This window comes from Natator depressus, chromosome 2 (assembly GCF_965152275.1).
Source record: "Natator depressus isolate rNatDep1 chromosome 2, rNatDep2.hap1, whole genome shotgun sequence".
Classification (NCBI taxonomy): Eukaryota; Metazoa; Chordata; order Testudines; family Cheloniidae; genus Natator; species Natator depressus.
The window spans coordinates 136,617,049-136,639,207 of record NC_134235.1 but is presented as its reverse complement, the minus strand read 5'-3'; the positions used below and the strand labels follow the sequence as shown (position 1 = coordinate 136,639,207).

General features: G+C 39.2%; 1 protein-coding gene across 10 annotated transcripts in view; it reads right to left on the bottom strand.

Moving 5' to 3' along the window:
- CTNND2 (catenin delta 2) overlaps positions 1-22,159 on the bottom strand; it is a 1,172,806-nt gene that overhangs the window by 113,346 nt on the left and 1,037,301 nt on the right. For all 10 annotated transcript variants that reach the window (XM_074945030.1, XM_074945027.1, XM_074945025.1 and 7 more), the window contains 2 exons: positions 19,459-19,576; positions 15,099-15,284 (listed from right to left, as the gene is read on the bottom strand). In XM_074945030.1, coding sequence (XP_074801131.1) covers positions 15,099-15,284; positions 19,459-19,576 — 304 coding nt within the window. The remainder of the gene's footprint in view (positions 1-15,098; positions 15,285-19,458; positions 19,577-22,159) is intronic.

Below are 22,159 nucleotides of genomic sequence, written 5' to 3'. Positions count from 1 at the left end.
AAGCTGCTACTCAGCTCTGAGGACAGCTACTCTGAAGGGCTTCAAACAGCCCCTGATTTCTTTTATAAATCTACCCATCACAAAAACTTTCTTCACCAATGTAGAATTCTGCCTCCAAAATTACCCCATCCTGATGCCCAGTGTGGGCAGTATACAGTATCTGGTCTAAGAACAGATCTCACAAGCCATCAGGAGTAGAAATGGGAGCCTTAGTCCAATGGAAAGAGGAGATCTCCTCTTTCCGGTCCGACTTACAGGATTCACACCTAGAAGGTCCTAAGATATAGGACTTAAAAGTCAAAACACTTTTATGCACAGAAATGCTATTTTAGGTAATTTTAAAAGTATTTTGAAATGCAATACTTATATGTTTCTCTCAATGTGCATTGTACAGGCAGAGGAGTACAAAAAAGAGAATCTCAATAACACTTTAAAACATTTTCTAAAACATTTATAATACATTTTTTTCTGAAACATATGTGGCATATACAGAATGCATGTGTCTGGATGTGTGAGTGATGATTTGTTTAAGCTGAAACAAAGAGAAACGAGCCAGCAGCAGGCAGAAACAACCCTCCTTCATCACCACTGCCTCTGGTGGATACAGAGAATCAGTCTGCCCTGATCCCACTCATCCAATGGTAGCAGAAAGCAATTGGAACAGGCTCTGACCTCACACCCTGATCAACCCATTTCCTCCACTACGGGGGAAGAAGGAGAGGAAAGCAGCAGCAGCTCTAGATCCCTCTTACCCACAGGTGCATGGCATGCATGGCCCCATCACTCAGTGGCCCAGCAATTACACATCCTGGTTAGCGGGTGAGCATTGGTCCAGATCCTCAGCTGATGTAAATTGATATGGATCTATTGACTTAAATGGAGCTATGCCAATTTACACCTGCTGACCATTATGTTTTGCAAATGAAAAAAGAACAAACACAAATGCAAAGTTAGCTGGTCTTTCAATAATGCACATAAAGAGTTATGTGAGAGCAGCTGCTAGGATATATAACTCAAAGCATCGGACAAAAAAAGACAACATATAATCAATGGAAAAGCCGTCTCTACTGGAAGCAGTATCAAATGCCCAGAAACAGTAGCAAAATCACCTTAAAAGGGTTGAAGCTAAACCCTGCTGAATGCAGCCACTATGAAAGGGAGCACGATGTGCTTGTGACATCGGCTTGTTAAAATTCTGCTTTCAAACTGAAGAAAAGGTTGGTTGACTTCTCTGCTGGTGAGAGAATTCAATCCCCCTCTTTGGACACAATAATCAGCCCTTCCAGGGATTGCTTCATGAAGGATCATAAAAATTCTTATAAAAATCTACTTTTTTCCCTTCTGGGAATGCAATAAACTGCCTGAAGTCTCAGATATTTTGAAAGAAAAAAGGGTAGGAAATTCCTCTTATGAGAGGCCCAATTCTGTCCTCACACCAGTTTTTACACTGGTGTAAATACATTTGCTTTAATGGAGTTACTCCTGATTTACTGTGGTACAAATATAATCCAAATTCAGGTCAAGGTCTTCACCCCTTCCCTCCCAATCCTATTTCAAATTACACACATTGAACACTGTGCTATCGAATTTATATACTGGGTTTTTATTATATTTCTCAGGAACAAAATATAATGTAGCAAATATGTTAGCTTTGGTGTACACACAGTTTTTGTACCGGTATAAATGTTGATCATGGATATCATTTTTTACTGAAATAGTATATCTGTGCAATTCCTAGCGTGGACCCAGTTATATCACCATAGAGATGCTTATATCAGTATAATTTATTCCCCCATAGTTATAAACAGGCATATGCATGTTTATACGGTATGACTGTGTCCACACTAGGAAGGTTGTACCTCTTTAACTGTATTGGGATAGTTTTCTGCGGACAAATCCTTCCTTAATACAGTCTTGCCAAATGGCGATTCCTCCTTGTTTGGTGATGGTTATGAGAATGCATTCTTTTTTTTTGTAAAGGAAAACCAAATGAATAGATCTGATTTTTCACCCCTGCTCTCTGCTAGCACCCGGCGCATACTTTATCATTCACTAAGAGGGGAAATGAGTGTGGGAGACCTTTATTACGATATCGTGAGAACTTCACTGAAGGAGAGGTGGGTAAATGAAGAGTTTTACATTCCTAATTTCCCACTGGTGAGCGTATGAGTTAAAATTCTTTAGGAGAATTGTTTGAGCTCACCAGCAACATACTAAACCACATAAAACCACAGCAGGCCAGACTCTTATGACTTGTCTACACGGTCAGAGAATGTGCTGTACATAGGGTGTGATTTCTAAAATGCACTGATGTGGATGCACATTAATGGATCCGTGTAGTCCCTGCTTGTGGGCTTTCACATAGTGCAGTTTGTTGTCTGGCTTTCAAGATATTCCAGCTAGAATGTTGATTATTAAGTCTCATGAGATGAATTATTCTAATTTTATATACTAGATGGTATTTAATATTTGTAAAGGTTTTTATTTAAGCTTTCCCTTGCTCTATTACCACATTTAGCGAAGGACGGTTCTCTTCCCCCCACTCGTTTTCTTATATTCAGAATTATAAAAATACACCCATACACCGTCTCTGAGCAACCTGCCAGTTCTGAAAAATTACAAACAAAATACATTGTTCAATCATCTCACCCCATCTACCAAAGAGCAGCTTATTCTCAAACAGGAATTAATTCACGGCCGTCCTATAGCCTGTTATACAGGAGGTCAGACTAGATAATCACGGTGGTACTTTCTAGCATTATTATAATCTATGAATCAAAAGCTAATACCCTTGCACATCAGCCTATACCTCAATATCTCAACTCTTCATAGGTAGGTGAAACAAATGGCCCCTGCACCATCCTCTGAAAGTCAAAAAATCTGGACTATTTCAAACACTTCTGTAGTTCTGATTGATTGATATGACTTTTGTTGGCCAGCTGCTTGTAGGGTCTTGAGCTTCATGAGTTTAAGAGAGATTTCCTTTAAGTTAAGCAAGAATTTTGTGCATTGTTGCTTTTCCTTCCATCTCAGAAGTAACTCAAAGGCCTGCTAAGATTAGGACATTCATGACTAACGAACAGCAGGCACAATGCCCTCTGCTGAGGTAAGGAGAGTCACAAACGAATATTAATATCCTTAATAGCAGATCTTTAAGGTAATGCATCCTTTTATTTGAATCTTTCATACTGAGCTCAGACTAATGACTCAACCCAGTAACAGTCTGCATGTATTTATCTATCTGTGTATATACCTGGGACTCATCACCATAGCATCTGACTGCTGTCAGCAACATTACACACTGGCAGGACCACATGAATGGGCACAGCCCTCTCTGATAAGTTGGACTGCTGATGAATCATCATACAGAGAACTTGACAGCGCTGGCCCATTCCACAAGTCCTCAAAATATTTTTTCCTTTGGGAAACCCTACCCACGCTGTCTTAGGAATGCTGTTTAAACATGGTTTTATTGGATTCCTTAGCCAGCAAAGATGAAGCTTTTGTTTTCTTGAAGGAGTAGCTAACCTCCCTAGAGTAGTAGGATTTACAACCTATCCACCTAGCATGCGAAAGCATGAAGTGTCAGGCTATTGGTAATCGTATTTAACTTGAAATGTTGCTGTTATAGCTCAAGGCTCCTGACAGAAGGTAAAATAGAAGGTCAGTCTCATTTCAAAAGTGCCACTTGTAATCAAAATAAAGATTCCGGGACTGATTCTGATGTCACACTGGTAATCATAAATAACAGTAAAACAGGAGTAAGAAAAGTTTAAAACCAGTGTAAATGAGATCAAAATCTGGTACATCTTTCCTTAGTAAGGAACGGAAAAGATAAATGAAGCCGTGCCAAATGCGTGTGTGTGATTGGTGGTATAACAAGATTAAGTAGAGTATAATGTGTATTATTAGCAGCTACCTTGTTTTTACCATTATTTTTCTTAATCACTTCTCGTCATATTTATTTTGTTCCCTCTAGACCTGGAAGAATGAATAGGGTGGCTATAGAGATCATGCTACTGTAAGTGGCATAATTATCACAATCAGGGATATTTGGTTCCATCTGAAAAGTGACAAGATGTGATGTGGAGAAGTTAATGGCTACAGTGCAGTGGTCTGATGTTGAAGTCTCTATGGTTCTGTAGTTTGATGGGTGTTAACTGAGTAGCAGGTGACCATAAATAAGGACCACAGAGGGGAATGTAAGAAAGAATTGTGGAGGAAAGAATAATAGCAATGCTTGGTGATGCAAGCAGAAGTTAATCTCACGTATCTTTATTGCAGTTTTTATTAAATTAAAGTTTTGTTTTTAATTTTTCAAAAAATGATACCAAGAGTTTGGCTGGCTGTGCTGTTGTGAATCTTCAGCAGATTTGATTTTGCTGGTTATTGGGATTCTGTGGCAGACTGTAAACTGGATCTTACTCCAGCTTTGGTAAAGTTTTGGTAAAGACTTAAGGGAAATTAGGACTGAGCCCAGTGCTGGTTCTTTTTATCAAAGTAGAGGTAGTGATTCTGAATTAAGCTGACAGCTGTTTGGAGAAACTTCTGTAAGTAAGAAGTTGAACTGAAATGTGTCTTTGTTTTGCTCATTTTTTAAAAAAAAGATAAAGCAACACTAATTCTGTATGATCTCTAGGTTGAGAATAAGCTGCAACTGGTATAAACAACTGATGGTATTAATGAATAACAATACCCAATCAGTTTTTAAAAGCACCACAAAAAGAAAGGCATATTTTATGTTATAGTTTTCAAAGCTGTTCTTTTCCTTACGAAGTTTTACATACTCCTACTGAGATCAAATATATCTACTAAATTAGTCAAAATTGTTTTTAATCACAAGAGAGGAAAAGTAAATGCCCCAAAATTATCCATGTCTTTAATTTTTTAAAAACACATAAAGCTATGAATTCAGCCCCATCCATAATTGAAACTGATTTTTTTGGACTATTGCCAATTTCCACTATTTCTGTTATCAACTGTGAATTTTAGCACTGTTTGAACATAGCAGTTATTTTTATAAAATTGCCTTTAGCTTTTATCCTTCCTCAACAAGTATATATTTAAATGTGAACCACAATCATGTGGAAAAGGGGGAAAGGAAACCATCATGTTAGTGGAGAATTAAATCACTAAGGCCTTTTATAAGATCCAAGTAATTAATTGGAGCCTGAAGAGACATAATGTGGGTTTGGATTCAAGAATTTTTCAGAAAGGAATGAACGTTCTCATGTGAACAGTCCATTAGAAACAATCTACAGTTCATGCCAACTCTGTCTGATGAGAAGATAAGGTTGCTGAGTAATTACTGTATTTATATTGTGCTCTATTGTTTGATGTTATTTTCTTTCAGGTTTCACAGGTTATAAAATACTGTGGGTTCAAGGGATTAGGGCCTGAATGCACAAAAGGAGTTACGGGGTATAATGCTCAGAATCACAATTCCCAACTTTTAGACACCTAGAAAATCACTGGGATTCACAAGCATGAGTTAGGCACCCAAGTTCCTGTACAATGAGTGGGGAGAGACAGGCACCTTAGACCATGATTCATAAATACCAGCATACTGGGCAAGGAGCCACCAATGAGAGGAGTGTGTGTTCTCTCTCCCTTAAAGAGTAATTTGGACTGAGAGAGCAAGAGTGCACAAGTATGTGAATAAGTCTATAGCCTGGTGGTTATAAACTCACGTCCCACATGGGATGTGGGAAGCCCAGGATCCAAACCCACTGCACCAATTAATCTTTAATTATTTATCCAGAATGTAACAGCTTTAACAGGACAGATTGAGGGAGCCCCACATATGAATATTCCTTAGCCCCAATGGTTAGAGCACTTACTCACTCAAAAGTTATGAGGGAGATTGTCCTCCTTCTCCTTTGCTCCCTCCCCAAGCTGTTCTGTGTAGACTTGCCTGAGTACATCAACAGCTAGGATTATCTATAGAACCATATTATAAAATAGTTAGGAGCTTAAAAGCTTTATTGATACATTCAGAGAGACGAAGTAGCTCAGAACAGGAAAGTACCTGGGAAGTACATGTTCTAGTATAAAGGACAGAGCATTGCTGTAGTTGGAGGCTGGATTATTGCCATTGAAAACAGATGAAAAAAGGCATAGTAAAAAAAAATATCAAACCATGCAGAAAAAAGTTTAAACAGATTATTGTAAATGAATTATATATATATAAATGGAGCTATTGTGTATGCTGGGTGAGGGTGTAGGGCTGAGGGGACAAATTAGAGAATTCTTCTGTGGCACTGTGGAGAATGTGCATACGGTAGGATATGAATGAGGCTGGGCACATCCAGGAGTCTAAGTTTCACCTCACTTCAAAACTACTTGCTTACAAAATCAGACATAAAAATACACTATTACTGAAAAATCGCTTACTCCTCATTTTTACCATCTTTTTATAAAATAAACCAATTGGATGTAAATATTGTAGTTACATTTCAGTGTATAGTATATAGAGCAGTATAAAGAAGTCATTGTCTGTATGAAATTTTAGTTTGAACTGACTTCGTTAGTGCTTTTTATGTAGCCTGTTGTAAAACTAGGCTACTATCTAGATGAGTTGATGTACCCCCTGGAAAACCTCTGTGTACCCCCAAGGGTACACGTACCCCTGGTTGAGAACCACCGTATTATGTAAGGTTAGACAAACACCTGTCAAGGATTGTCTAGATAACACTTAGTCTTGGAATGAGTGCAGGGGACTGGACTAGGTGACCTCTCGAGGTCCCTTCCATTCTACAATTCTATAACAAGACTGACAGGGAGGATATAGCTGAGCTGTCACCTTTCTTTTTTTGTAAAGTAATTGGGATTAAAAATTGCTGTAAAATGTACTTTGAGCTTGGGATAGTGTTAGCCCTGTCAACAGGTAAAAACTAGGTTTTATACAGTCTCCTAGTAGGTAAGATCTCTCACTTTCCAAAACAGCTCAGACAGTTAGTGTAGGAGGGTGTATGGAAAGAAATTTACCAGGCTGATTAACACTCTTGCTTATAGTTCTCTATCACATCTGCTGTCATCCACTAACATTCTATTTAAATCAATGACATATTAAGACATGTTTGGTACAGTTAACAGCGGTCAAGGGGATTATGGAATGGTATTAATGAGTGCTGCATGAGGCTCACTCTGTCCTCCCTACTCTTGCTTTGCCAGAAGGATGGAACGACACGTGAGATTCTGAGAATAGGTATTTAATGCCAGGGTAAGGAGTGTTGTCAAGGTTAAAAGCAGAAAAAAGTTGTGACACATTATTAGAAATATTAAATACCAATCTATCTAAGGTATTTCAGGGTGCCTATCGCCTAAGTGCCTATCTAAGTGCTGAAGCAAGTATAATCTATTCTCTCACTGTATAACAGTCTAGTGAGTATAATTTTATTTTTATAAAAAGGATATTAAACACTTCAGTTTGATGGACAAGAGCAGTTCTGCAGAGGCCTTCGCCCTGCTGTGTGCTGATAATGAATGATTGTAGAAATAGAAAAAGTATATCTGAGGGCAAGCAGAATAATATAGGTATTAAGGCATCCAGCCAAAAGAGTTAGATTAACTCTGTGCGCCTGAAGAAAAAAAGAAGATTTAGAGGGAACAGCTATGGTATAAAGAATTCTGAAAAGAATGTAATGGTAATCAATGCTGCAACGTTGTTTGTGCTAGTGTGAAATGCAGGAACAAGATGATACAATCTTAACCTAGGAGAAAATGTTCATAGAATTTTATTTATTGTTTAGAGATTCATCAATAAATGGAATAGGCAAAGCAACACAAATAAACAGGTTTACAAATTAGGGACACTGTGAGACACCCATACCCAAACACTATTATTGTGCTCTAATATTATCCTTTCCAAGACATATCTGTTACCATATTTAAATTCACTAAAGGGTTAGGAGGGTAAAGGTAAGTATCAAAGGTCTTGTTCTACACACTAAATGAAACTTTCATCAATTCATGTGAGGAGATCATTAGTTCACCCATGGGCTTCTCTAAAGCTTTGCTCAAGTGTTGAAGAATTCTATTATCATAAAGTTTACAAATCACTCTTCCCCGGGATGGAAAAAAAGGTTGCCCAGGACATCACATGGGAATCAATTTGTAAAAACTGACGTAAAGCCATGCTTGTGATTTAGCAGGAGGCACTCTCCTTTTTGACTCAGTAATGACCAATATCCCAGCATGGTGACAGTGGCCAGTGTCAGTGGAACTATGATTCAGAAAAAGTGATACAATATAAAACTGAGGTCCTGACTGCTTAGTATTTTCACAAGAATAGCGGTGCTAGACCTTCTATCCCATCCACATTCTAATCCGTGTAATTTATTTTCCTAAACCTTTCTGCATACTGTTGAAGGTACACAATGGAGTCTACATCTCAACAGTGGATGATACGAATGCTGTATTTATATTTATACAGCAGGCCAAAACCTCAGCTATTCTAAATCGGCAGAGCTTCACTGCAATCAATGTTTTCTAAATGCATTAAAATCAACGTAGCTTCACCAATTTACAACACCCGAGGATCTGTTTCTGTCTGTAAAGTATTTGAGATTCTTCTGGATGAACAGTATTATATATGATAAATACAGAAAAAAAAAATAGACTTCTGGGGGGTCTGTATGAATGAAGGGTCAGCCACGAATTCCTGGTTTAGGAGTTGAACGTTGCATTCTAATTCAATATATATGTAACTTCTCCCTAGCTTGCAGTCAGTTCTTTGATCTGACTTATAATGTTGCCTTGATATAACCTAGTCTGTCTTGAAAACTATGTAGGCTACGGGGTGCTGTGAATTAGGTAGGATGTGTCATGAAAAAAAATCAAAACACATAGTTGCAGTTTACAGTTATTCTTTTATTTCTTAACTTAAAAATGACACTGATTAGAAATGCACTTTTATAGAACATGTGTCAAATTCACTGATGACGTGAGTGGGCACAAGTACATTGAGGTTGATGGGGTTGTACCCCTCTGTGATCCCATTAATTCAGGAAGTACATAGGTGTTACAAATCTGTATGACACATGTATAACAAAAGTCCTACTGAAAAAACACTGACATGCTTTCTAATGAACGTATGTACAAAAGAGATAGTGAATCACACTGTGTGTGGGATTTCCAAAATTGCTAAGGTGATTTAGGAATACAAATCCTATACATTTTCACTCAGACTTGTGTTCCCAAGTCACTTAGGTGGTTTTGAAATTCCCACCACATACCTTCTGAGATATGCAATCTCCTAATGACATATTTAATCATATCCCAAATAGTAATCAATGCAGCAGACTATAATATTTCTTTAGGAGCTGCTCCAGGCTATTGTGTCAATGATTTACAAGGCATGGGTCAGTTGAAGTTTTTTGAACCATGCCTTTTAATGCAGGTCATGCACTGAACGTCTTTGGGCCTCTAAGCATTTTTAATGTGTTCTGAAGTATCCTTAAAGAACCTTGTGTCTTGTGAGTTTTCTAGTGAGATCTCTGCAGATCTAGTGTTCAAGCTGAACCACATGGAGTCCCTTGAAATTAAACCTAATAAAATTTCAGTTAGGGTCTGTGACAGGGTGCACCTTCAGCTACCAAGAAGCACTGCCTAACTTGTTTTTGTGGTGTCTCAGGCACAAACGCACATAGTCTGTTTCTTTCCCACCAAATGTACCTTTAATCCTCTGTTTTCAATAAGGAAAAGACAGAGGAAAGGTACCCAGCAGGAGGTCCTTCACACAGATTTTCTCCTTCACCCAGCCCACTCTGAGTGCCCGCTTTACTTCCTCTTCCTCCCAATTATATATCCTCCCTGTTACGCAGCCAGCTGCCTCATTAGCCCAACTATTGCCACCTAGTGTCAGTAATCCTCACCAGCAACAGGTTGATTTATGCCAATTACGCCTGCAGCCTTCTCTGTGCCGCAGCAACCTCACATACCTCCACCCTTATTTCAATTGAGACCTTTCCTTGCCTCCATGGGAGGTCTTCTTCAGCATCCAAGCCCTATCCTTTTTATGGATTTGGGGTACTACTAGGGCTTCCTGGCCCCTTTCAGACTGGCCTTCCGTGGGCTATCAGTGAGGGTCTCCTGCTTTCTATTCACAAACGTACACTCAGAGGGTGGAAATTTCTCCCACAGTTCCATCTCAGCCCACAGGTCATCACAGCAATCACATTCCATGGCCCTCTCCTCTAGCTTCTTTTGCTCCTGGCTTGTATCTACTTGAGTAAGTTGTCCTTTCAGAGCCTCAATATCGTGATACCTCTCATCCCCTGACTGCTCTTGCCATAGGCTTGAGACTATTTGGGTTCACCCGCCAAGGTCTCATTATCAGGACTCTTGTCTCACTCCTCAGTAGGTCTTTCTTCCAAGGCTTTGCCCATGGCTTGCTCCTCCGGTGAGTCAGAGGACCTTCTGCCCTCCTTCTCCACTAGATATTTTTGATCTATCACTCCTGGATCTGTTGCCTCCTTCTCAAGTATTTCTTCCTCACTCCAAGATCTCAATTCTCTCTGCAGTTGTTGTGATATGTCTAGGGTCATTAAACAGTGCCCCTGGAGAGTTACCCGGAGAACCTGCCATCAAGATTTCTTTACGTGGACCTCATCATTGGGGTCTCTCTCTGTGTCCTCTGCTCTTTTTACATAAGGGAAATAAGAGTCTAGTCAGTTCCTATTATCACTGCATAGGGCAACGACTTTACCACATCCACTCTCTGACACTTAAACTTTCCTTCTATTTCCAGCTGCCACAAAGTAAGTCTTCTTTTCCCCATGTACACAGTGGATTGCTATCATCACCCCCTTCTGTTGCCACTGCAATCTAACCAATGTACTCTGTATGAGGCAGCACGCGGCTGTCAAATCTACCATGCCCTTTGTGGTTCTCCAGCCTACTTTGATGGGAATTGTCTTTATCCCAGGCCCACCTTTTACACCAGTGCACCCACAGAACTCCACAAACCCATAGTCCATGTATGGTCAGTCTTAGTTTTTGTATATCCTTTGCTACCACATTGGTAACAAACCACTGAGTTAGTGCTAGGGGCACTCTTGTTTGCCTCTTGTATTTCCTTTCCGGGCTTCGATTAATAGGATTCCTCAACAGTCTTTCCCCCCTCCCTTGATGTAGGGGGACGGAACTCTTTTCATGGAAGAGCTGCTTCCAAATACTCCTCTGTTAATTTTACAGTGTCCTCTAGCAATTCTGGCTGATGGCTTTGAACCCAAACTCTTGCAGCCTTGGGGAGGCTCTGTGTAAACTGCTCAAGAATAATTGAGTATTATGGTCCCTGTGTCCTGTTTGTCTGGTTTCAACCACAGATTGGCTCAGTCAGATAATTTTTGCACAAAAGCATAGGGATGATCCTGCAGTTCCATCTGGCAGCTCTAAATTTGTGACACTATTTCTTCATTGACAGGCCCATCCTGTCCAGAATAGCAGCCTTCAGCATGGCATAGTCTTTGGTGTGGTACTCATAAGCCACCTGAGCCTTGCCAGTCAGGTAAGGGGCAAGTCATAGTGCCAAAGTACCCGTGTCCCATCCAGCACGGATAGCTACCCACTCAGAAGTTAACAAAAAGGCACCAGGATCATCCCTGGGGCCTTCTTACATAGCCTCAGGCCCACTGTCCAATTTCCAGTTCCCTCATAGGAACTCACCAACCAGTGCAGGAGCTGCTGCTGTAACTGAGACTGCTCTTGGATAAAGTCCTGCAATGCTCATTCCTGCTCTACCTGCCAACCCAGAAGCATTTGCCTCTCTGCCTGCTAGGTCTTCTCTATCTCTTTTTGTTGCTCCACTACCAGCGCAGCATCTCCTCCATTATGTCTGGATCTTCCAGCTCTCATACAGGTCACCTCTCAAGCCACCGTCTCTCGACTGAGAGAGTTACAATCCCAGGGCATGTCACAGGGCACCTCTTCAGTTACCCAGTGAGCAGCAATGCCTAGCCTGTTTCTGTGGTCTCTCAGTCACACCTTTAATCCTGTTTCTAAACAGGACAGGACATAGCACAGGTGTACAGAAGGAGGCCATTCACACAGCTTCACTATTCCAGTCAGCTCACCCTTGGAGCTCCCTCTTTACTTCCTGTTCCTCCCAATTATATATCCTCCCCGTTATCGACTCAATTGCCTCAGTAGCTCAACAATTGCCAACCAGTGTCAGTAACCCCCACCAGCAACAGGATGACTGATTCCAATTAAACCTACGGTCTTCTCCATGCTGCAGCAACCTCAGTGATCAGGGAGCTACTGCTAGCACTCTGTCACAGGATCTGACAAGGATTCAGAGTTTTTCTTCTTTTAAAATAATGAAAATTAAAGGAAACTAAATGTACAAACCCTTGTTAAAACGATAGAGGGTTTGTGTAAACCTTCTAGTGCCAGAAACTTCAGAATTCAGGCTTTTCATTGCATCCTTAATTACTGTGTTTAGATAGTTCAGGAATCTTAGCAGTGCAAGTGCAATAAGACTTCACCTAATATAGTTACACTGTCAAAGATCAGGAACAAGGATGATGAGTTTAGTCTAGGTGGAATATGAGGCAGCTATAAAATGTATATGACATAATGCAACTATTTTTCCTTTGTCATTTTGTAACACTTTCTTTCATTATATTGTAGCATATAAAATCCCTGACAGAAGTCAATACAAAATAAAAGCTGTTTGACTATTGGAATATTTAATTACATCAGCATGGGTGAAATTAGAATCTTACCAGTAGTTTAACTTTGTTTTTAATATGTTTTTCAAGGCTTGTATTTTACTCCAAACTTGACTCATTAAACAACAGCAATTTAGACTGTTAATATACCTGTAGTTATTTCCCATTAATACAATTTACCTTTATATTCGCAAGTATATTTTCTATACCTCTAGATCATTTACTTGTATAACCTCAGGTATAGTCAATGGTGTACTGTTCTACAAAGATCCTTTTGAAACATAAATAAATGGTTGCACGGGAAAACAATTCTGAAGAGAAGTGGAAAAAGTTCCCTTCTGCCATCATTAAAAACTTCACATTCCAGTACCCAATAGTAACACTAAGCAATAGTAATATTACAAAGGCCTTCATGGTAATAGTATTCTGCCATCCCTTCTCAGACTTAGGCTATCAGGGTTGGAAGGGACCTCAGGAGATCATCTAGTCCAACCCCCTGCTCAAACCAGGACCAATCCCCAATTTTTGCCCCAGATCCCTAAGGGGCAATTCCCTCAAGGATTGAACTCACAACCCTGGGTTTAGCAAGCTAATGCTCAAACCTTGAGTTGTAATCTACTTCTCAGTGAAATACAGAAAAGAACAAAAGTAGGAGATAACAAATACATTTAAAATGTAACTTAGCTAAAAAATAAAATGGAGCAACTTAAATATTTGAGCAAGTTGAACTACTTGAGTTAAATTTCACAGTCTACAGATGTTTGCTAGCTACACTGAAATATGAGCTGGAGACTCTTTTCCATTTGTTCCCCTTCTTAGTCACAATACTTTTTGGTTTTCTCTCAACATCTAGAGGTAATCTTTCAGCAGACAGTGCAACTATGTCAATGCTCAACTACTTCCAATAGCTAAATCTTCATTGTGACATATTTGGAACTGCCCTGTGGTAATTTATGAACATACTGAATTAACTCAACAGGAGTTTGTCTGGAAAAAACAGGCAGGAAGGAAACAAACAGCTCAAGATAAGCCTCCCCTGAGCAAACACATGAGAGTTGCTAAGCTACAATGTCAGAACCATTGTCTCTGGAGACTCTGGTTCCATCTTCTGCTGAGCCTGAAGGATGGGTTTTGATCAGAAGAGAGAAAGCCTGGGAACACAGCAGAACAAGGGAACTATAGCATGGTTTAAAAGGGACTCTCTTTCAACAGAGGGGTGGTAGTTGTTGTGGGGAACCAGATTGAGACTCAGCACCTCCCTGAAGGTATCTGAAGAAGTTAGCAATGCCCAGGTTACCACCTGAAGATGGTATGTCTTTAGATAAGATAGACGTGTGTATGCTGTTTGTTGTTTTAAAATCCCTTTTCTCTAAAAGCTTTGTCTTTACAAATAAAATACACACGACTTTTGTTTTAAGAAGGCTGTGTGATCACTCTACATAATTGGTCACAGACTCCTGAAGGGAAGAACTACAGGTGCCCAAACTTGGTTGGACCTGCAGGATAAGAACAGTTGATACATGGTGTACTGTGGCCAGGCCCTGGGCTAGGAGTGGGAGAATTGTATGATTCCATCCCAGGATTGGTGAAGGCAAAAGACTTGACACCTGGTGGGGAGCACTCAGAGAGTCCATAAAGTGGACAGAAAGGCAATTACCCTTGTAATCGTGACACTTATGGACAATGCTGACCATTTATTCCTGAATCATAACTCATTTTAGCTCACATAAATACAGATGGAATACTATAATCAAATGGACAAATTCTCTCTTAAGAAAAGCCTTGTACACTCAGAGACAATACTATAAAGTTATGGAGTCAATCCTCGCCCTCAGCTAAAAGTTTTAGGGTTGGGAATGGCAGAAAACGATGTGTTCTGCCTGCCTCTCCAGTTCCTGCTGTCCGCTTCAGCAACTCTTTCAACATCCCACTATGTGAAAACAGAAGCAATTATACAATCATTGGAAGCTGTTTGGTAGTACTGTTACAGATACTGGTACAAATTCTGTTTAGCCAAATGCAGTTAGATCTTGGAAGAACTGTTTTGTGATAGTTGTGCTGCAGTCCTTTTTGGAAATTGTGGAATAAATGAATGTCTCTGACTAGAATCTTTTCTTCAGTGCAGAACTACGACCTACAGGACATCCAAGCAAATAAACACATATGGGCCTGATTTTAATTGGCACTATGGCCCCTTTACACAAGCAATGCAAAGGGGCCATAAAGTGAGCATAAATTATGTTTGTATTTTAGGAGTTTTCACCCTTAATTATAAATGGCTCACCATTAATTACCAAGCAATTTATAATTGTTAAGGTGATCCTGCTACGCATTTTTTATCACATGCTCACAAACACAATATATTAACTCTGCCTATCTCACTGATAGGCACTTACTCTCATTGCTGAAAGTAACTTCCATTACCTGATCTTGGGATTTCTTTTTCTTCTTCTTCTTGCCCCAACATCCTGAACTCTCTGTATCTTTGCCATTAGCATCACCACACAGTAACCCATCGAGTTCGTCTGTTCCCATCTGCTGTCCCTGAGACGTTTCTGCAGCAAGCCTGTATGAGAGGTTCCTCAAAATGCATACACAGTTTTCAACGGTCTAAAAAGGAGGAGAAAAAGAGAAAAAGGCTAAAAAACCTCTCCTTTTTTAGGTGTGTATATTGAATGGAGGAACGTAATCCATCTTTGCACATACATTTGTACAACGATATTCTTTTCTGTTTGTTTCTAAGCACTCCCTAGACAATCACTGTTTGAAAGGTTTAGAAAACTTGGCAGGATCATAAAGCCTCTTTTTAGTGAGGCATAGAGCTCTGGATAATGTTTTTAAACGACATTGCTACTGTGGTTCTGAATTTCATGCTGAATTCAACACGAGAGAGTAGCAGAGGCAAAAATATGGCAAACAAGATCCACACAAGCACAGAACGCACACGGATTACAGCCCCACCTAGTAAAAAGAAAAATGATGCTATTATTTCTCACAGCATTTATTTCTTTTGTCAATTCTATACGAAGCAGGAGTGAGAAAACCTTAAGTGGTTCTGAGTTTTTGTTTGCAAGAGTACCCATAATTTAATATGCTTATAATTGATCTACCCCACTGGAGTCTGCAAAGTTTTTCCTGCTTCCATTCAAGTTGAAAATACCTTAGGAATAGCCCCTCTCTCTCGGTATTTTAGCCTTTCTGTGTATGATCCTAGTTGGAACCTGGAAGTGGAGTGGGCCCATTATAGAAAAAAATGATGGGGAAAATTTAACAGAACTTCAAATCTCAAAAACAAATTTGATTTGGACTTTGGTTGAAGGCTAGTTCTTATTTTCTCTAATTTGGTTTGCCAATGTCTAGTAAGAAAAATATGTCCTTCATTTCTTGGGGGACTGAAAACGTGGTTAACCTGCTTACCTTTCAAAGGAAAACTGAAATGCTCTTTAAATAAATCAGTACATACAAAATCCTAAATCTTGGCTCCACCTCCGTGGAGGTGTACATGGGGGGCGGTATAAACAGTGTAAGTAGGGATACAATTAGTACTACTAGCAGCTACTTTGTGCCATTATTGAACGGTAGACTATAACCAGTACTTTTCTTAATCAGTTCTTTGCAGAGGATGCATACCAATTGAGTAGCATGGGGCCCAGTTCCATGGGCGTTTGTTATGCATTGTCATACATGGAGGTTTGGGGGCAGGAGTGGGGCTGAAGTTCTGCAGGTCCCCTGGACCTTCCTTTACTAAGAGGTAGGCTCTAGGACTGCAGAATTTACTGTCATCCTTTGGCTGGTAATATAGGATTCAGAATGGCTCTACTCCTGCTTAGTGGCCTTTGGAAGGAAGGACTCCACTTCAATTGCTCTGGTGGATACATTATTTATTATTAAAACGGCACTACACAGGTACTGCACAGCTGCTGGTTTTCTCGATGCTAGTGGATGGGCTTCTTCACTAATCACTTCCATAAAAACGTTTACTAATGGTAAATTGATTGTCGATTACCACAAGCATGCATACAAGATAGCAGGGAGCATAGATTCTTTCACAGATTCCATATTTCTCTACTGAATCTATAGGAAAAGTCCATGCACTTTGCTCAGATTAGCAATCTGAAAATCCAAAAGGTACAGTTACAAGCACTTCACAGCATGCATGAACTGTGAAATGTACTTGAAACTAATGTTAGATACAACTGGCATTTCTGTGTTAGTGCTTGCAACCACTGTCTTGAAATGTGAAATAATTAATAACATGTCACAGAATTTAAAACACTTCCCTTCCCCGTAATACTGATTTCACAATCACAAATTTTTTAATTGGCAATTATTTGGAGTTCTTTTAATTATTAAGTAGAACTATTAAGTAGTACCTTTCATCTCTGAAGAACTGTATTAATCTCCTAGTTACTGTACATGTAAAATGAAACAAGTATTTTGTAGGGCTGTCAAGCAATTAAAAAATTAACAGTGATTAATCGTGCTGTTAAACAATAATATAATACCATTTATTTAAATATTTTTGGATGTTTTCTACATTTTCAAATATATTGATTTCAGTTACAACACAGAAGACAAAGTGTACAGTGCTCACTTTATATTGATTTTTGATTACAAATATTTGCACTGTAAAAAACAAAAAATAGTATTTTTCAGTTCCCCCATTACAAGTACTGTAGTGCAATCTCTTTATCATGAAAGTTGAACTTACAAATGTAGAATTATGTACAAAAAACCCTGCATTCAGAAATAAAACAATATAAAACTTTGGAGCCTAGAAGTCCACTCAGTCCTACTTCTTGTTCAGCCAGTCACTCAGACAATCAAGTGTGTTTACATTTGCAGGAGATAATGCTGCCCACGTCTTGTTTACAGTGTCACCTGAAAATGAGAAGAGGTGTTCACATGACACTGTTGTAGCCAGCATCGCAAGATATTTACATGCCAGATGCGTTAAAGATTCCTATGTCCCTTCATGCTTCAACCACCATTCCAGAGGATATGTGTCCATGCTGATGATGGATTCTGCTCGATAACAATCCAAAGCAGTGTGGATCGATGCAAGTTCATTTTCATCATCTGCGTCAGATGCTACCAGCAGAAGGCTGACTTCCTTTTTTGGTGGTTCGGGTTCTGTAGTTTCTGAATCAGAGTGTTGCTCTTTTAAGACTTCTGAAAGCATTCTCCATACCTCATACCTCTCAGATTTTGGAAGGGAGATTCTTAAACCTTGGGTCAAGTGCTGTATCTATCTTTAGAAATTTCACATTGGTACCTTCTTTGCCTTTTGTCAAATCTGCAGTGAAAGTGTTCTTAAAATGAACAACATGTGCTGGGTCATCAACTGAGATTGCTATAATATGAAATATATGGCAGAATGGGGGTAAAACAGAGCAGGAAATGTACAATTCTCCCACAATGAATTCAGTAACAAATTTAATTAACTCATTATTTTTTTAATGAGCGTCGTCAGCATGGAAGCATGTCCTCTGGAATGGTGGCTGAAGCATGAAGGGGGGTATGAATGTTTAGCATATCTGGCATGTAAATACCTTGCAATACTGGCTACAAAAGTGCCATGCAAAAGCCTGTTCTCACTTTCAGGTAACATTGTAATTAAGAAGCGGGCAGCATTATCTCCTATAAATATAAACAAACTTGTTTGTCTGAGCAATTGGCTGAGCAAGAAGTAGGACTGAGCAGACTTGTAGGCTCTAAAGTTTTACACTGTTTTGTTTTTGAGTGCAGTTATATAACAAAAACAAAAACTACATTTGTAAGTTGCACTTTCATGATAAAGAGATTATAGTACAGTACTTGTATGAGCTGAATTGAAAATACTGTTTCTTTTGTTTATCATTTTTACGGTGCAAACATTTGTAATAAAAATAGTAATATAACGTGAGCACTATACACTTTGTATTCTGTGTTGTAATTGAAATCAATATATTTGAAAATGTAGAAAAATATCCAAAAATATTTAATAAATTGCAATTGGTATTCTATTGTTTAATGAAAAAAGAACAGGAGTACTTGTGGCACCTTAGAGACTAACCAATTTATTTGAGCATAAGCTTTCGTGAGCTACAGCTCACTTCATCGGATGCATTGTTTAATGGTGAGATTAAAACTGTGATTAATCACAATTAATTTTTTTGATTTAATCACTTGAGTTAACTGCAATTAATCGACAGCCCTAGTATTCTGGTGCCAGCCTACAGTGGCTGGTATTAAAAAAAAATACCATTCACAAATATTTATCACATAGGTGTATCCACAGTTCCACTTTCTATTTAGAATATGAAGTAAAACTGGTAACTGTGTAGTATCTGTTTGCAAATGTTGATTTGTAATGGCAACCACTGTACTTCCTCACGGTCCGCCTCACAAAAAACACTGCATAGCTGTTAGGGTAGCTCATAAACAGATGGCACAGCGCCTCAGAGATAAATTTGCACAGCTGTGTGTGGAAGTTTTCACAGAGCTTCATGCATTGGTGCCTTTCTCAAGCCAAAGTTTCATTTATTTTTTCCTAATAATTTAACAAAAGAGGAGAGAGAGAGAGAGAGAGAGAGAGAGAACACACTATACAGTACATATACAAATATAATTCCAGAGCAGTCATATACAGTATATGGAAACACTGCTCAATAGAAAGAAAGCCAAAGAGATTAAGGGCCAAATTCTGCCCTGCTCATGTACCCAGTGCAATCCCCATATATATTTTTAAATCTCCTTTTTTATTCCTTGCTTTTCCACTTCTACAAAGACAAAGATGACAAACCTTGCTATCAATTTCACTGCTCCCAAGAGCAGACTGAATCACGTATAGCAATGCATCAGTAAGTCCATCACACTCCCTCATTCTTCTGCGGGCCTCCTCTCCAGCAGAGCTGACATTCCTACAAGACAACGGTAAGGAGAGTCAATGTTTTCCCAGCTTTGTCATTCGATTTCTGTAGCAAAATATTCTCATCATTAACACTCGTTTAAAAGAGGTTTTTTTCCTCTTGTACTTCCTATATCATTGTTTCAGATGAACAAGTAATGAGAATGGTTGTGAATGAGGTAAGGAAACATAACATAGAGGGGAACAAATTAGAAACAGTTGGTCATCTTAGATGATTTTAGAGCTGGAAGGATGCCGATCTTAGGTACATTCTGGACATTCCTGGACTGAAAGAAAATAAGGCTACTAGAATTTGTGGAGGGATTGTTCCTTTCTCTTAGGAGTGAGATTTTATTTTATTTTTTTCAGGAAAACGTTTTTAACCTCCTCCTCAACCCTACACCCTTTTTTTCAAACTTTGAAAAGTGTAGAGGGTTTTCAAAAGTGTAAAGAAATCTGTTGGGGTTGGAAAGAGCATCTTCAATAGTGTGGGCTCTTCACCCTCCTGAATAGTGTAACCTAGAATAAAAATATTATCAAAGCGCAATGTGAAACAGTTGGTATTCCTCAGAAATGGTAATCTGTTGCTTTCATCCACTCTTTTTTATTTTTCATTTTGCACAAGTGTTTGCTTCTCTCTGTCTCTCATTTTGAGAGAACATTACTGCATCAATCTTGTTCACTAAAAATTGTTCTACATTGAGATATTTAAAACCAACTCATAATATTTTTTTGTTTATTTTGTGCTTGTGCCTGAAGGCTTCTGAACCCATTTTACACAAAGATAACTAAAACTACCCAATGGCACTATGGCCTAATACTCAAACAAATATTATTATTAATATATGTGTGTGTATACAAAATACATACTTGACAACATCAGCTGACAAAAATCACATTCAGATTTGCACAAATGTGTGTAAATGATCACAGAATAATAGAAATACATGGCTGTAAGGTACCTCGACAGTTCACCTCATCCATCCCCCCACATTCAGGCAGGAGCAAGTAAACCTAGACCATCCCGACAAATATTTTGTCTAGCCTGTTCTTAAAAAACTCCAGCGACGGATATTCTACAACATCCCTAGGTAAGCTATTCCAGTACTTAACTACCCTTATAGTTAGGAAGTTTTTCCTAATATCTAACCTAAAACTCCCTTGCTAAAGATTAGGCCAGTACTTCTTGTGCTACCTTCAGTGGACATGGAGAACAGTTGATCACTGTCCTCTTTATAATAGCTCTTAACATATTTGAAAACTTATTAGGTTCCTACTCAGACTTCTTTTCTCAAGACTAAATATGGCCACTTTTTTTAACCTTTCCTCATAGGTCAGGTTTTCTAAACCTTTTATAATTTTTGTTGCTTTCCTCTGGGCTGTCTCCAATTTGTCCACATTTTTCTAATGCATGATGTGCAAAACTTGACACAGTACTCCAGCTGAGGCCTCACCAGTGCCAAGTAGAGTGGAACAATTACCTCCTGTGTCTCACAGTTGACACTTCTGTTTAATGCACCCAGAATTTTTGGGATTTTCTTTTTTTTTTTTTGAACTGCATCATATTGCGATGGTGCAGAGCCTTTCAGCTCTTCTTGCTTGGTGTGGACAAGGGTCCCAATGTTGTGGTGGTTTATGACAACTCCTCTTTCACTACTCCCCATAACCACTGCCTGCACCAAGGGAGAGGAGATGGAAAACCCCACACGATCCCTATGTACTTTCATTCTGTATTATAGAAATGGAGAGCGAGTTGCTTGCTCTTCTCCTTGTGTAAAGCTGTAGAGTGCTCTCTCCCCCCAAACCCTTTTCAATCCACTTTATCTTCCTTCCTATTATAAAACAGGGGAAGAGGAGGCAAAACTTCCAGAGAGGAGAGAATGAATTTAAATAGGAGAGATTGAGAGGATGGGAGAGACTGAGGGATAGATCCCTGTTACCATTTTCCCAGCTTTGCCCATTCTTTCATCCTCTCTCTCTTTCTTCTGAAAGTCAGTTCAGCCCTCCTACAGCACCAATTCATTCTCTCATTGAAACATTAAATCTGTACCCATTGATAATCCCTCCAAAACAGCCTTGTAATTAATTCTGCTCCCCAACACGCATAACTTCCCATTTATATGCACCCCATACAGTCCCAATTGATTCTGCTGTCACAGTGACAAGAAGCCTCATTTAACTTGATAGCATACATAGCTCCTCCCCATTTAATACATTCATGATGCCAATGAATAGTCACTGGGCCAGGGAAAGAGTGAAAGAATGACTCAAAAGGCTGGGGAAGACCCAAATTCAAGTGTGCTCCAATGACTATTTAATCTATAAAGAATGGAACAGCTTCAACAGAAAAGACTGAGAGAGCCTATGCTACCATATCACAATGGCTAAGACACCCTACTAATATGAGAGACCCATGTTCAAATCCCTTCTCTACATCAGGAAGAAGGTAGAATTGAACCTGTGTCTCCTACACCCCAGGAGAACACCCTCATCAGTGGGTTATAAGGGAGGCCCTTATTTGCCCCATTTTTGTGACTCTATTTCTTTGCTTTTCTAAAAATCACTGAACTCAAAATTAAATTTCAGGTCAGTTCAA